We start from the raw sequence: 14252 nt of genomic DNA, 5'->3' as shown, positions 1-14252 counted from the left end.
ACTTAGAGGCCACTGTAGGGTAATTTATTGGCTTAATTTCAATATAGCAATATCTCAGGAAATAGGCAGGAGGAGAGGGAGAGAGACAGGGGAGTGAGCGGTCAGTGGAGCAGGGAGAACACACATAGCAGTTATCAGTGAAGCTTACCGTCTCATATGGGAACAGTTCATGGCACCCCAAAACAATTATAATAGTAACATAAAAGATCACTGATCACAGATCACCATAACAGACATGATAATAATGAAAAGGTCAGGAATACTATGAGAATTACCAGAATGTGACACAGAGACATGACGTGAGCACATACCGCTGGAAAATCGCGTCAGTGGACTTGCTCGATGCAGGGGTGCCACAAACCTCAAATTCGTAAAAAAACGTCGTATCTGAAGGCCAGGTGCAGTGGCTCATGCCTGTAATCCCAACACTTTGGGAGGCCAAAGTGGGCAGATCACAAGGTCAGGGGTTCGAGACCAGCCTGGCCAACATGGTGAAACCCCATCTCTACTAAAAATACAAAAATTAGTCGGGTGTGGTGGCCCACAGCTGTAGTCTCAATTACTCGGGAGGCTGAGGCAGGAGAATCGCTTGAACCTGGGAGGCAGAGGTTGCAGTGAGCCGAGATCACACCACTGCACTCCAGCCTGGGCAACAGAGTAAGACTCCGTCTCAGAAAAAAAAAAAAAAGAAAAAGAAAAAGAAAAAACATCATATCTGTGGAGTGTGATAAAGTGAATAAAATGAAGCACAATAAAACAAAGTCACCTGTGTCATGTACATATATCGTTAATCTTTTCTCTTTTTGCATATATCGTTAATCTTTTCTCTTTTTATTTTTCCCAGTAATGCCATCGGTCCCCTGGTAGCTTTGTGGCTGATTTACAAACAAGGCGGGGTAATGCAAGAAGCAGCTACACCCGTCTGGCTGCTGTTTTATGGAGGAGTTGGAATCTGCACAGGCCTCTGGGTCTGGGGGAGAAGAGTGATCCAGACCATGGGGAAAGACCTCACTCCCATCACGCCGTCCAGGTAAGCCTGGGCTGGTCACGGGAAGGGCAGGTCTTGTCATCCGAGGCCTGGCTAGAGCTGCCTGGCTGTGTCTGAACAGCCTGCTCAGCACCGGCAGTCGGCAGCGAGTCACAGGGAGGAGGGGACAGTGGGCAAGAATGGCCCTACTTACCATGCCACCTATCCTTGCCCTCCCTCACTGTGTCCCGGCCCCCAGCCACAGGGTCCCTGAGATGAGGAGCGGGAAGGGCAGACAAGCAGGGGTAGCAGAGCAGAGCAGGCAGGGAGGAGAGAAGCAGCTCACCCTTAGCCAGCACGGGGGCCAGAGGCAGGTGGGCAGGGAGGGCACAGACTTAAGCAAGCCCCCAGGCTGGCCTTTCCTGAAAGTTCTCTGGCCACCCCAGCTCTCAGCAACCTCCCTGCTGGGGTTACTTTCCTCTTGCTCTGCCAGACAGCGAGGCGCCCCCTGTCATCATGGGTGAGCTCTGGAGGCTTTAAATGTAGTCTCTCAACTGCATAGCCTTTAGCTGCATCAGGGGTTAAAGGAACTTCCAGAACTTTCAGAACATGACCAAAAATTGGAGCCACCTGTGGTAGGAAATCTCTCTCTTTTTAAAACATACGGGAGGTTTCCTTTTCCTACAGGCTCTGGGAGTTTCAGGAAGTGATCCAAAGGCACCCAGGGTGGGGAGGACCGGAACCCAGGTTTCATCACGCAGCTCTGCCCTGCATCTGCAGAGAAACCTAAAATAGCTCCAGTGAGCCTCCTATATAAATTTCCAATTTTAAGTTCTCATTTGAAAATAATTTCAATAAAAGATATTTTAGAATATTGATTTGAAGAAAAATTCGTAATCTGAGAAAAATACATTTTTGCAATAAGTGCACATTTTTTAAATGAGAGCATAGTTTTTCCTTTGCGTTTTAGAAATGACTGATTTACTATCTTACTGCACAGCAGGAATGTCTGGCCCAGTGTGTGGTCTTTGAAACGTATCAGAAAGCCAGGCTTCTGGGGGCCGTGCACAAGAAAACGCAGCCTTGGTGGGAATCGCTGTCATTGAGCAGCGACCTCTTGTTCTGTTAAAGTTGATCTTGCCCAGTCAGCAGTCGGCAGTCACCCCAGAGAATGTTCTGGCAAGCCTTTGTCACCCGCGGGGTGTCAGGGAGGCGATACAGAGGACGCCCGTGACGTGTCTCATGCTCCCCCCGCAGCGGCTTCACGATCGAGCTGGCCTCAGCCTTCACGGTGGTGATCGCCTCCAACATTGGGCTTCCAGTCAGCACTACGCACTGCAAGGTAGGCCCCTGCTAGCCGGGAGCCCTTCTCCAGGCCACTGGGATGGGTCAGGGCCACCGGACCACATGCGAGGGAAGCTGTAGGGCTCTGTAGATGGTTGTGCAAAACGCATCTCCAGGTTCTCTGGGTCTCTGAGACCTTGTTTTCCTCCATCTGCCCCCTCCACCATCCTCCTCTCGGTAGGACAACACCATCCCTTGTTCAGACCTGGCTTTTCCAAGGCAGAATGAATGCTAGGGCTGGTCTGCCTGGGACTGTCCTGCTGCCCTCCCACTACTTCCACGGTGAAGTTTGATTGGCATCCTGTGTGCGCTGAGCATACCTATGGGCTCACTTGGGAGCCTGCCACTTGGTCCAGCCATTGAGGGGACTGGGGGTTGACAGTGGAAATAGCAATTAACAAAAATCATCTCTGTGGAATTGTAGGGCACGGTTGTTTCTGGTTTTGTTCCTTATATGATGTTCAAAGTGACTATATTGCCATAAATTCCCCATGAGGGGTAATGACTGATACCGACCACTGAGGAGTGCTCTGAAACCTACAGCTGGACGAGAGAGGGCTGCTGGTCGTGGTGTGGAAAGTTGGAGCTGCAGGGAGGAGCCCTGAAGACCAGTGAAGAGGAAATGGGCTCTGGGAGTTTCAGGGAGTGATCCATAGGTGGCCAGGGTGGGGAGGACCAGAACCTGGGTTGGGAGGACCAGAGCCCGGGTCTCATCACCCCACTCTGCCCAGTATCTGCAGATACTTCTAAAATAGCTCCGGTGAGCCTCTGTATACAGACACACTCACCAGTCTCAACAAAGCGAAAGTCACTTCCGGATTTTTCCTAGGTTCATTCATTTATATCATTCAAGAAAAACTAATTGGCGTTTGCTGCATGGGGGCAGAGTCCTCGGCACTAGAAGGAATATATGAGCCCTCATAACAGACACAGCCACCCATGTTTATATTTACTCATAATTTTAAGATTCCAGCCAATATGTTTAAAAGAAAACTCCAAGCAAAGGCAAGTGGCTTCATGCTTCAAACACCCAGGTCAGGTGGCCCTCACAAGAGTATCTGGAGTGGCCCAGCAGCGTGTTTCCAAGCTGGGGCTCTGCGCATGCGGAATCAGCCTCAGTGGAAAGAGTTTGTTTTGTGTTTTCCTTTTTTGCTACCATATACAGAAATATTTCAATTTCCACAAAGTTTCTGTATAGAAATCCCCCTACTCACTGATTATCAGGAGAGTGCTGGTACTGTGCTCCACACCACACACGTGGTGTGCCGCCTCCTCTCCACAGGAAGCCTGTGGGGGCGGAACTGTCACTCCCAGTCCACAGGTGAGGAGACTGGGTTCCCTCAGAGCTGGGCCGCTTGCTGTGTGCACACAGCCACATGTGGTAGATCCAGGATTCAGATCTTCGCCTCAGGCCACACACCTTCTCGTTCAGGTCCCCATCAGCACCATTGTGGTGCCCAACCATGGCCAAGGTGCCTGGGGCAAGCACTCCACTGGCGCCATGAACATGAGCTCCCTCAGTCTCCCCAAGAACCTTCCCCAGCTTCACAGATGAGGAAACTGAGGCAGAGGAAAGTTAAGTAATGTGCCCGAGATTACACAGCCAGGGAGTAGCCCAGCTGAGGCGCCCACGTGGACAGCATAGCCAGCGTCGTCCTCCCCCGCTCCGCCTGGCAAGCATGGGGGAGGAAGGCAGGAAGAGGTGCGGGTGCGCCCGCCGCCCATTCATTGTGATTTCCTAATGTGGGTTATTTAAAACTTACCAGAGAAGTACATATTCACTGAAATATTTCAAACAATACAACACTATAAGGAATGAAAAGTAACATCTTCCCCGGACTCCACGTTACTTCCATTCGCTGTGCTGTGTGGAGTGTGAAAGAGACGCATGTAGCTAAATATATTCTTTTTCCAAGGACACGGGCTTGTGACTTTTCTATAGGCCTCAGTTGTCTTTTGGAATGCTTTTAAACACATGTAATGCCATCTTTTTAATGATTAACCTACACTTAAGCAAGACTGCTGAAGGCTAACTCTTCCACACCAGTTGAAATAGCTTTTTTTTTTTTTTTGAGATGGAGTCTCACTCTGTCACCCAGGCTGGAGTGCAGTGGCATGATCTTGGCTGACTGCAAGCTCTGCCTCCTGGGTTCACGCCATTCTCCTGCCTCAGCCTCCTGAGTAGCTGGGACTCCAGGCGCCTGCCACCACGCCTGGCTAATTTTTTATATTTTTAGTAGAGATGAGTTTTCACCATATTAGCCAGGATGGTCTCGATCTCCTGACCTCGTGATCCACCCGCCTTGGCCTCCCAAAGTGCTGGGATTATAGACATGAGCCACCATGCCCGGCCAGTTTTGTTTCCTTTGAGCTGGTGATGAGTAGTATTAGGATAGCTTGTTGGCACTTAAAGCAGGTCTCCCTGAATGGGACTGCAGTGGGGTGCCATCTGTAAAATAGACAAGACAGGTCACAACTTGGGTTTGAGTCAGTTTGTCCGATATCATTGATCATGGACTTCTGGACAAGGCCCAGAGCTATTCCCTGTGAGCACTAAGGACACAGCCTCAGCTCTCAGGAACTTGCAGTGTAGTTGGAGAGCAGATGGCTCTCATCAGAGTCCAAATAATAGAAGTGCTGAGAAGAGTTCACAGTTGTCGTTACTCCACAACACTTATTCTCTCATATCACATATTTCCCCTGCACACAACAGTCCCCAAATGGCAAATGTGGGATGAACTATGAGAGCCGTGGGATGGCGTGAAGAATGGGGCCCTCTGTGAGTGAGGCTGTGAATCTGGAAATATTCAAAGGGTATTGATGTCCACATAGAGTCATAGTTGAATTGCATCAGTTTTCAGGATAATTATCCTGTGTTTGATTTTTAAGTTTCTTGCTTAGAGCCATCTAATAGAAGGTAGGGAAAAGTTGGGGACTTGGCAGGAAATAAGATGGAAACTATTGTTTAAAATGAGTTTTTGAATGTATCTAGGTACATGTTATTGATTTATGCTTCCTTCTAAGTATACATGGCTAAGTGCATAGATTTGTTTTATTTTGTTTTGTTTTGTTTGAGACAGAGTCTCGCTTTGACGCCCAGGCTGGAGTATAGAGGCTTGATCTTGGCTCACTGCAACCTCTGCCTCCTGGGTTCAAGCAGTTCTCCTGCCTCAGCCTCCTGAATAGCTGAGATTACAGGCATGCACCACCACACTTGGCTAATTTTTGTATTTTTAGTAGAAATGGGGTTTCTCCATGTTAGCCAGGCTGGTCTTGAACTCCTGACCTCAAGTGGTCTGCCTGCCTCGGCCTTCCAAAGTGCTGGAATTACAGGCATGAGCCACTGCGCCTGGCCTAAGTGCATAGTTTAAATTTTGTTGTAGCGTATTTCAAAATATTTATGAAACCATACTATATTATGTGATATATGTGCTGAATGTATAACTTGGGAAAAAACAATTAGAAAAGTCCTGTTATCACATTTTATTCCAGAAGGCATATATAAGACAGTCTGTTTGATGAGTTTCACCCTGTATGTGTTCCGGTTTCATACATTTTGTATTTCATATCAGAGGACTCAGTTTATCAGATACTTTCCTGGAATAATTCCTTTGAGTAGGGTCAAAAGCCTTAATTGGCCAGGCACAGTGGCCCATGCCTGTAATCCCAGCTACTCGGGAGGCTGAGGCCGGAGAATCGCTTGAACCTGGGAGGCGGAGGTTGTGGTGAGTGGAGATCGCACCATTGCACTCCAGCCTGGGCAACAAGAGCAAAACTACCCCCTGCCCGCCCCCCCCCCCAAAAAAAAAACAGAAGCCTTAATTGAAGACATAGAAACTGGTCTTGAAAATAAAAGAATCCTCAGATGTTATGTTTCAGCAACTCGTTCATCGTTCTTCCATTCTGTGATCCTTAATCACCTTTGGTCTTTAGCCCTAGCAGATAACACACAGTGCCGCTACTGAGCACAGTCGCTCTTGTGTGTGCTCTTTAATAGGAATTTGGAAGTCATGTTCTACAGAATGTTTTAATTCCATACTGGGTGGATTGAGATTATTCCTGTTTGTGGATCACCCACATTGTCAATCTTCACTGATGACATAGATGATGATTCAACCACCATTTCAATTTGGAACAGCATATAGGGAACACTACTTATTTCAGATGTAGGATTATAATTTCTAATTTAATTTATAATTCTTGCTCTCTGGTCCCCATTCTTCTCAACAATTTTTTTGCTATAACTACCTGATGATGGCCTTAAACTGGAAACACACTCGATTTATTAAAAGGGAAGTTAGAACACAGCAAAAAATACCATTTTACATCCACAGAAGACATGATCAGTAACAAAGACATAGTACTCTGGATCTTTTATGAATCAAATAACATATAACTAAATACATAAAATTGTTAAGAACTCAGAAATTACTGTCTTAGCCTATGATAAATGAAGTATAGAAAAAGTATGTGGGAATATAAAGAATTTGAACATTTATTTAGAGCAGCATAATTAATAACTACGTACAAGCTTTTACCCTGCTGATCATATGCCTTCCTGTCAAGCATCATGAAACATTTATAAAAATCCTAAAATCAGAAAACCATGATAAAAATCTCTATAAAATTTTAAAAACAGGCCTGGCATCGTGGCTCACACCTATAATCCCAGCACTTTGGGAGGCTGAGGTAGGAGGATCACTTGAGCCCAGAAGTTTGAAACCAGTCTGGGAAACATAATGAGGCCCTGTCTCTATTTTATAAAAATTAAAATTTAAATTAAAAAACAATTTTAAACATACATTGTGCTAACCATGATCTCTAATTACAATAAAATTAAACTAGAAATTAATTATATATTGAAATAAGAATGTATCCCAACGGAGACTTTTTAATGGGTTTTTAAGGTAGCAATTGAATTAAGGAGTTTAGAAAAATACAATGATAGCTTTCTCAGAAAATAATAAAAGCTATAATAATGTGTGTGTCTGTGGGTGGATACAAATGGCAAAACCGGTGGCAACCAAGTTATGCTAAGATGAAAATTCATATCTTTAAATGGTTTAATTGATCAAAGGGAAAATAAAATAACCAAGTAGTAAAATTAGGATTTTGTAAAAAGTCCAGGACAATAAAAATTGAGGAAACAGGTTGTAAGAAATATAGAAGCAAAATTAAGTAAAAACAAAATAAGGGGAGAGGAAAGTGGCTACTAATAAAATATCAGATCACATCAAGGAAAAGAGGGAGGGAATTAAGTGGGGGAAGGAGGAAGACATTGTGATGACAGATAGAGAAGACCATTGTTTCCATTATTAAATAAACCACACAGCTATATGCTAAGAATTTGAAAACCCCTGTGAATTATTTTCTGCAACAATATACATGACAAAGAAATATTGGCCTAAGAAGTAGAAAATCTGACCCAGAACAATAGGATGAAATTAAGGGAGTTCTCCAAAAATAACTGTTCTCACCTAAAAAAGCAAAAAGTTGCTAGGGGTGGGGTGGGTGAGGATACTGCTGACTAGATGAATTAATTAGAATCTTTTCCACTTAAACAAAAAAAGCAGCTCTCACACAATCTAAACTTTGCCACCATGTAGGAGGAAAAACAAAACTAGAAAACCTCTCCCATTTGTGCTCTGGCGTACACCGAATAACCCTAACACCAAACCTAATTTAAACTATCACGAACAATGGTATCTCTGTTTACTGATGAATATTGATTGTAAAAACTTTAAGCAAGATGCTGATAAATGACATCAACAATATTTGGCTGGGCGTGGTGCTCACGCCTGTAATTCCAGCACTTTTGGAGGTTCAGGTGGGCAGATCACATTAGGTCAGGAGTTCAAGACCAGCCTGGCCAACATGGCAAAACCCTCTCTCTACTAAAAATACAAAAATTAGCCAGGTGTGGTGGCGGGCGCCTATAATCCCAGCTACTAGGGAGGCTGAGGCAGGAGAATTGCTTGAACCCAGGAGATAGAGCTTGCAGTGAGCTGAGATCATGCCACTGCACTTCAGCCTGGGCGACAGAGCAAGACTCCGTCTCAAAACAAAACAATACTATACAAGAACCTTTCAGCAGGACCAAATTGATCAAGATTACCAGAAGGTGGGCTCCCTTCGTGACAGGGCAGGGCTGCATCACCCACCACCAGCGCCTGTGCAGGGCTAGGCCCTTGCAGGGGCTCAAGATGGGTATATGGGCAGCTTCAGTATAGTATGCCTTAGCAATCCACTTAAAAAGAAAAAAAAAAAAAAAAAAAAGATGTCTGTTGAGATATAAGCCAAAAAGACATTTGATGATACTCAATTTTTCTTTATTTTTTTTTCTTTCTTTTTTTTTTTTTTTGAGACAGCATTTCACTCTTGTTGCCCAGGCTGGAGTGCAATGGCATGATCTTGGCTCACCACAACCTCTGCCTCCCGGGTTCAAGCAATTCTCCTCCCTCAGCCTCCCAAGTAGCTGGGATTACAGGTGTGCGGCACCACACCCGGCTAATTTTGTATTTTTAGTAGAGACAGGGTTTCTCCATGTTGGTCAGGCTGGTCTTGAACTCCCGACCTCAGGTGGTCTGCCCACCTCGGCCTCCCAAAGTGCTGGGATTACAGGCGTGAGCCACCGTGGCCGGCCAATATTCAGTATTTCTAAAACACTACTCGAGTTCATAAGAGTGACCAAGTCCAAGATAAAAATAGAAAAATCCAGCACTTACTCATCAACAATAGCCAATTAGAAAATGTAACGGAAGGGAAAAAAACTGCCATCATAATTGCAGCAAAAATAAAAGGTATCTCAGAATTATCCTAATAAGCACTGTGAGTGGCACCAGGTACAGTGGTGTGTTCCTGTAGTCCCAGCTACTCAGGAGGCTGAGGGCACGAGGACAGTCCGAACCCAGGAGTTCAAGACCAGTCTAGGCAACATAGTAAGACCCCATCTCTAAATAACTAAATAAATAATTTTTTAAAGAAGAAATGTGAGTGATATATATGGAAGAGGCATAAAACTGCTCAGAGGTATAAAAAGATAATCTGAATATGAGACGTAACATGCTATTGGATGGGAAAACCAGATGTTGTAATGAAGTCACTTCTCCCTAAATACATCCTGAACAGGATTTACTTGGAACTTTACAAAATGAGACTAAAGAATACATTTTGGTGAAATACATTATCAGCAATATAATGATCTAACAAGAAAACTGATCTAACAAGAAATGATCTAACAAGAAAACTGAAAGGAGGAACTAGCCTTACCTGACATGTAATGTCATATAAGGAAACAAAAGTCAAGAGTAGGTCCTGGGAGGAGGGGTTGGGAACTGGGCATTAGTGTTTTATGGGGCAGTTTCCATGTGGGATGATGGAAAAGGTTCTGGAGACACATTGTGGAGATGGTCTGCAAAACAATGTGATGGTACTTAATGCCTCTAAATGGTATGCTGAAAAATTACTAAAACTGTAAGTTTTATGTTATGTATATTTTACCACAACAATTTTTAAAAGTAGATACCTGGATAAGAACAGAGTAGATAGCAATGGATGGAACCTGTTCCATATGAGCATATATTTTGAAAAAGGGAAAATTTAACCAGTAAGTGTTTGAAAGGTTGGATAGCTGACTGTCAGTCTAGAAAAACAAAATTAGACCACTCTCAAAATACATGAATGTAAATCTGATGGCTTAAATAATATTTTTTAAATATTCTTAAATTTAGAGTAAAATGGAACTTTATTTTAGAAAAATAAAATGGAATTAAATATTTATCAAATATTCAAGCCAAAGATAAATCACAGAAGAAAATTATAGCATATTTTACTGCATGAAGTTAGAAACTTGAAAGTGAAACAAAGCAAAATACTACCTAGAGAAAATATGTGTATTCAGTATCACAGAGTTAATATCATTATTCAGTGAAGACTACACATAAATAAGGAACACATTAGATTTTATGTAAATGGACAAAATACATGAAGAGACAATTTTTTTTTTTTTTTTTTGAGACGAAGCCTCACTCTGTCGCCCAGGCTGGAGTGCAGTGGCACAATCTCGGCTCACTGCAACCTCCGCCTCCCCAGTTCAAGCGATTCTCCTGCCTCGGCCTTCTGAGTAGCTGGGACTACAGGTGTGCGCCACCATGCCCAGCTAATTTTTTGTATTTTTGGTAGAGACAGGGTTTCACCATGTTAGCCAGGATGGTCTCGATCTTCTGACCTCGTATCCGCCCGCCTTGGCCTCCCAAAGTGCTGGGATTACAGGTGTGAGCCGCTGTGCCTGGCCGACAATTTGTATATGTCAAAGCTAGAGAGAGTGAAATTCAGTAAATATATTTTTAAAAGTTCAGCCTTAATTGTTATTAAAGATACGCAAATTAAAGCAGCAACAGTGCATCTTTTTGCCGGTTAATTAGCCAAAAAAAGAACAACTTACATGATATTTATCATGCGCTGATATTCACAGATTATGGATGACACTACATTTACAGCTGTTTATAAAACTATTTGTCATTAGGTATTAAGATCCTAAAACATGTTGGGAGAGGAAAGAGCTCTTCCTTGAAGTAGAACTCCATGTGAGAAATTGGAATGGAGTTTGGTAAATCACCATTTTATTTTATTTTATTTCTTTTTATTTTATTTTTTTGAGACTGAGTCTCATTCTGTTGCCCAGGCTGGAGTGCAGTATCACGATCTTGGCTCACTGCAAGTAGCTGGGATTCCAGGTGTGCACCACCACACCCGGCTAATTTTTGTATTTTTAGTAGAGATGGGGTTTCACCATGTTGGTCAGGCTGGTCTCGAACTCCTGACCTCAAGTGATCCACCCACCTCGGCCTCCTGAAGTGCTGGAATTACAGGCATGAGCCACCACGCCCAGCCTGGTAAATCACCATTTTATAGCCATCATCATAAACATTGGATTGTGAAATCTTTAGCAGAAGGGGAAAGTGAGGTTTGATAAGATGCAGGATATTTTAATCATATTAAAATGTCTCTTCACAGATTGTGGCAAATGTCAAAAATTAGTGAATTTGGGTAAAGAGAAAACAGGAGTTCTTGCAGCTTTTCTCTAAGTTTCAAATTATTTCAAGATACATTTTAAATGTTCCCTGTTAACTACAGTCGATTTCAGGGAATTTTTTTTTTTTTGAGACAGAGTCTTGCTCTGTCGCCCAGGCTGGAGTGCAGTGGCGTGATCTTGGCTCACTGCAAGCTCCGCCTCCCGGGTTCACGCCATTCTCTTGCCTCAGCCTCCTGAGTAGCTGGGACTACAGGCGCCCGCCACCACGCCTGGCTAATTTTTTGTATTTTTAGTAGAGACAGGTTTTCACCGTATTAGCCAGGATGGTCTCCATCTCCTGACCTCATGATTCGCCCACCTCAGCCTCCCAAAGTGCTGGGATTACAGGCGTGAGCCACTGCGCCCGGCCGGGAATATTATTTTTAAAGCCAAAATCCAGCCTGGGCACAGTGGCTCACACCTGTAATCCCAGCACTTTGGGAGGTCGAGGCAGGCTGATCACTTGAGGCCAGGAGTTTGAGACCAGCCTGACCAACATGACAAAACCCCATCTCTACTAAAAAATATGAAAATTAGCTGGATGTGGTGGCGCTTGCCTGTAATCCCAGCTACTCAGGAGGCTGAGACAGGAGAATCACTTGCACCTGGGAGACGGAGGTTGCAGTGAGCTGAGATTGCAACACTGCACTTCAGCACTTTAGGAGGCCGAGGAGGGAGGGTCACTTGAGGTGAGGAGTTTGAGATCAGCCTGGCCAACATGGTGAAACTCCATCTCTACTAAAAATATGAAAATTAGCCGAGGGTGGTGGCGCACACCTGTAATCCCAGCTGCTCAGGAGGCTAAGGCAGGAGAATTGCTTGAACCTGGAAGATGGAGGTTGCAGTAAGCTGAGATCACGCCACTGCACTCCAGCCTGGGAGACAGAATGAGACTCTGTCTCAAAACAACTATATAAAAACTATATAAAGAGCTATATGCTGAAGAGAAGAATACCCAAACAATTCTACCTAAAATCTAAGCTATTTTACAAGCTTTAACAAATGTAGGGGACTGGGTAATGTTGTAGTAGAGCTTGTTTCTGAGATTAGCCCACGTACCTTGGTTGAGTATAGCCTTTGTGGCTCACCTGTTTTTACTTTGCAATGTCTGTACTCCCACAGGTGGGCTCGGTGGTGGCCGTGGGCTGGATCCGCTCCCGCAAGGCTGTGGACTGGCGCCTTTTTCGGAACATCTTCGTGGCCTGGTTCGTGACCGTCCCTGTGGCTGGGCTGTTCAGCGCTGCTGTCATGGCTCTTCTCATGTATGGGATCCTTCCATATGTGTGATTTGTCTTCTTCCAGCTGCAAACAGCTAAAGGGATGGTCTGGTGTGGGCGTGTGGGAAACACGTGCCCTTGTGCCACACATACACATCCTGGCCTTGCACGGCTCTCATGACCAGCTCTCCGCCTCCCTTCCAGGAGGCTCCATCCCACACCATTCACCTGGGCTGCGGAGACTCACCTTCTCGAGCTAACTTAACTACTGTACATAATAATATGTATTAAACTGGTATCCTGGTGATATAATGTGGTGCAGTTACTTATATATTAAATATCTATTGTATCCATAGAATAGGCAGCGTTATTTCAAACATATTCAAGTTGGAAGTGGAAATCATTGCCTAGAAGTCAATATTCAGTAAATCTTGTACATAACTATTTCGATGGCAGATGTTAAGCCTTTTAAAAGGAAAGAGTAGATTGGAAAATGATTTTTTTCCAAATGATGTTTTTCCCTTCTAATATACTATAAGGTGATGAGCTTCAGGACAGGCGACACGACCCTGCAGAGGCTGCGTGCCGTGGGATGCCAGCGGGATGGGAGCTCACAAGTGCTTTCACTGAAGATTTGTTCATATATTGTGTATTGATTCTTGTGTAATATATCATCATTGCTTTTGTAAATACGTAAAGCTGTAATTTTTTAATGGTGTGCTTCCCTTATACTTTTTTGATCAGAGAATTTTGGAAAGTACCAAAGAAGCAGGGGAATCGTTGGCCAGTGTTACATTTTCACATTGTCTGTCTCCCACCCTCACTGATCATGCCTGCCCCGGACCAGCGTGTGGCGGTGACACCGTCACCCAGCATGCGCCACGCCGTGGCTCCCACCAGCAGTGCCACCGCCGCCACCACACCCCAGATCCCGCCCGCCCTGCAGTGGCCTTTCCTTGTCATCAGAGTAGAGAATGCACAGGTGTTGGTGAGGGCATGCGGCTGAGCACTACATGTCAAGTCCAGGGTCAGTTTTCATCCCAATTCTCCCGGCAGCCCGAAGAATGGATCCTTGTCTCAGATGTCAGCACAAAGGAGGCTTTTTCTGTGCTTTGACATTCTAGCAGTTCAGGGATGGGAGGGAGGGGAAATCCTGGACGCTGGATGGAGTATTTCTCTGAGGCCCACACGAAGCTGGACATCCCCAGGCTCTACTCTATCCCATTGGAGTCTCTTCTTTTTTGATAGCGGGAGGGAGGAAGTACGACTAATGTTGGAGCCTGAAACTATGGAAATGCTGCTAAAATTTTTATATTGACAAACATTTTCTTGGTACTTCATTGTGATTTTTCATTAATCAACCATATTAAATTTATAATAAAAAATGCCCCTCGGAAGTTTGCCTCTGAAGCCTTTTCCTCAATATTGACAATTTTTCTTTCAGCGTTTCCACAAAAACCAAAACTATAAAATTTGGTCCTTGTATTTTTTCACATACCCTTTGTTCATTTCCTTTATTTGACTACTGTACGGGTTTGTACAGAAAACACGGGTGAGCAGGAAAGGGAGGCATGGCATCCCCACCCCGCACTCAGAAACCCACAGTCAGCAGCTCATGGAGCAGTCGGTTGCCACGTTCAGGGCTGAGGAC

General features: G+C 44.4%; 1 protein-coding gene across 17 annotated transcripts in view; it reads left to right on the top strand.

Annotated features, from left to right (window-relative positions):
* Positions 1 to 13998, top strand: part of SLC20A2 (solute carrier family 20 member 2) — a 127451-nt gene extending 113453 nt beyond the window's left edge. For all 17 annotated transcript variants that reach the window (XM_065519164.1, XM_065519160.1, XM_073998745.1 and 14 more), the window contains 3 exons: positions 845 to 1030; positions 2225 to 2309; positions 12507 to 13998. In XM_065519164.1, the coding sequence (XP_065375236.1) occupies positions 845 to 1030; positions 2225 to 2309; positions 12507 to 12671 (436 nt within the window). In that variant the 3' untranslated portion in view covers positions 12672 to 13998. The remainder of the gene's footprint in view (positions 1 to 844; positions 1031 to 2224; positions 2310 to 12506) is intronic.
* Positions 13999 to 14252: the final 254 nt, after the last annotated feature.

This window comes from Macaca fascicularis, chromosome 8, assembly GCF_037993035.2.
Source record: "Macaca fascicularis isolate 582-1 chromosome 8, T2T-MFA8v1.1".
Taxonomy (NCBI): domain Eukaryota; kingdom Metazoa; phylum Chordata; class Mammalia; order Primates; family Cercopithecidae; genus Macaca; species Macaca fascicularis.
Note: the sequence above shows the minus strand (reverse complement) of the source record. Positions and strands in the feature narration are given on the sequence as shown.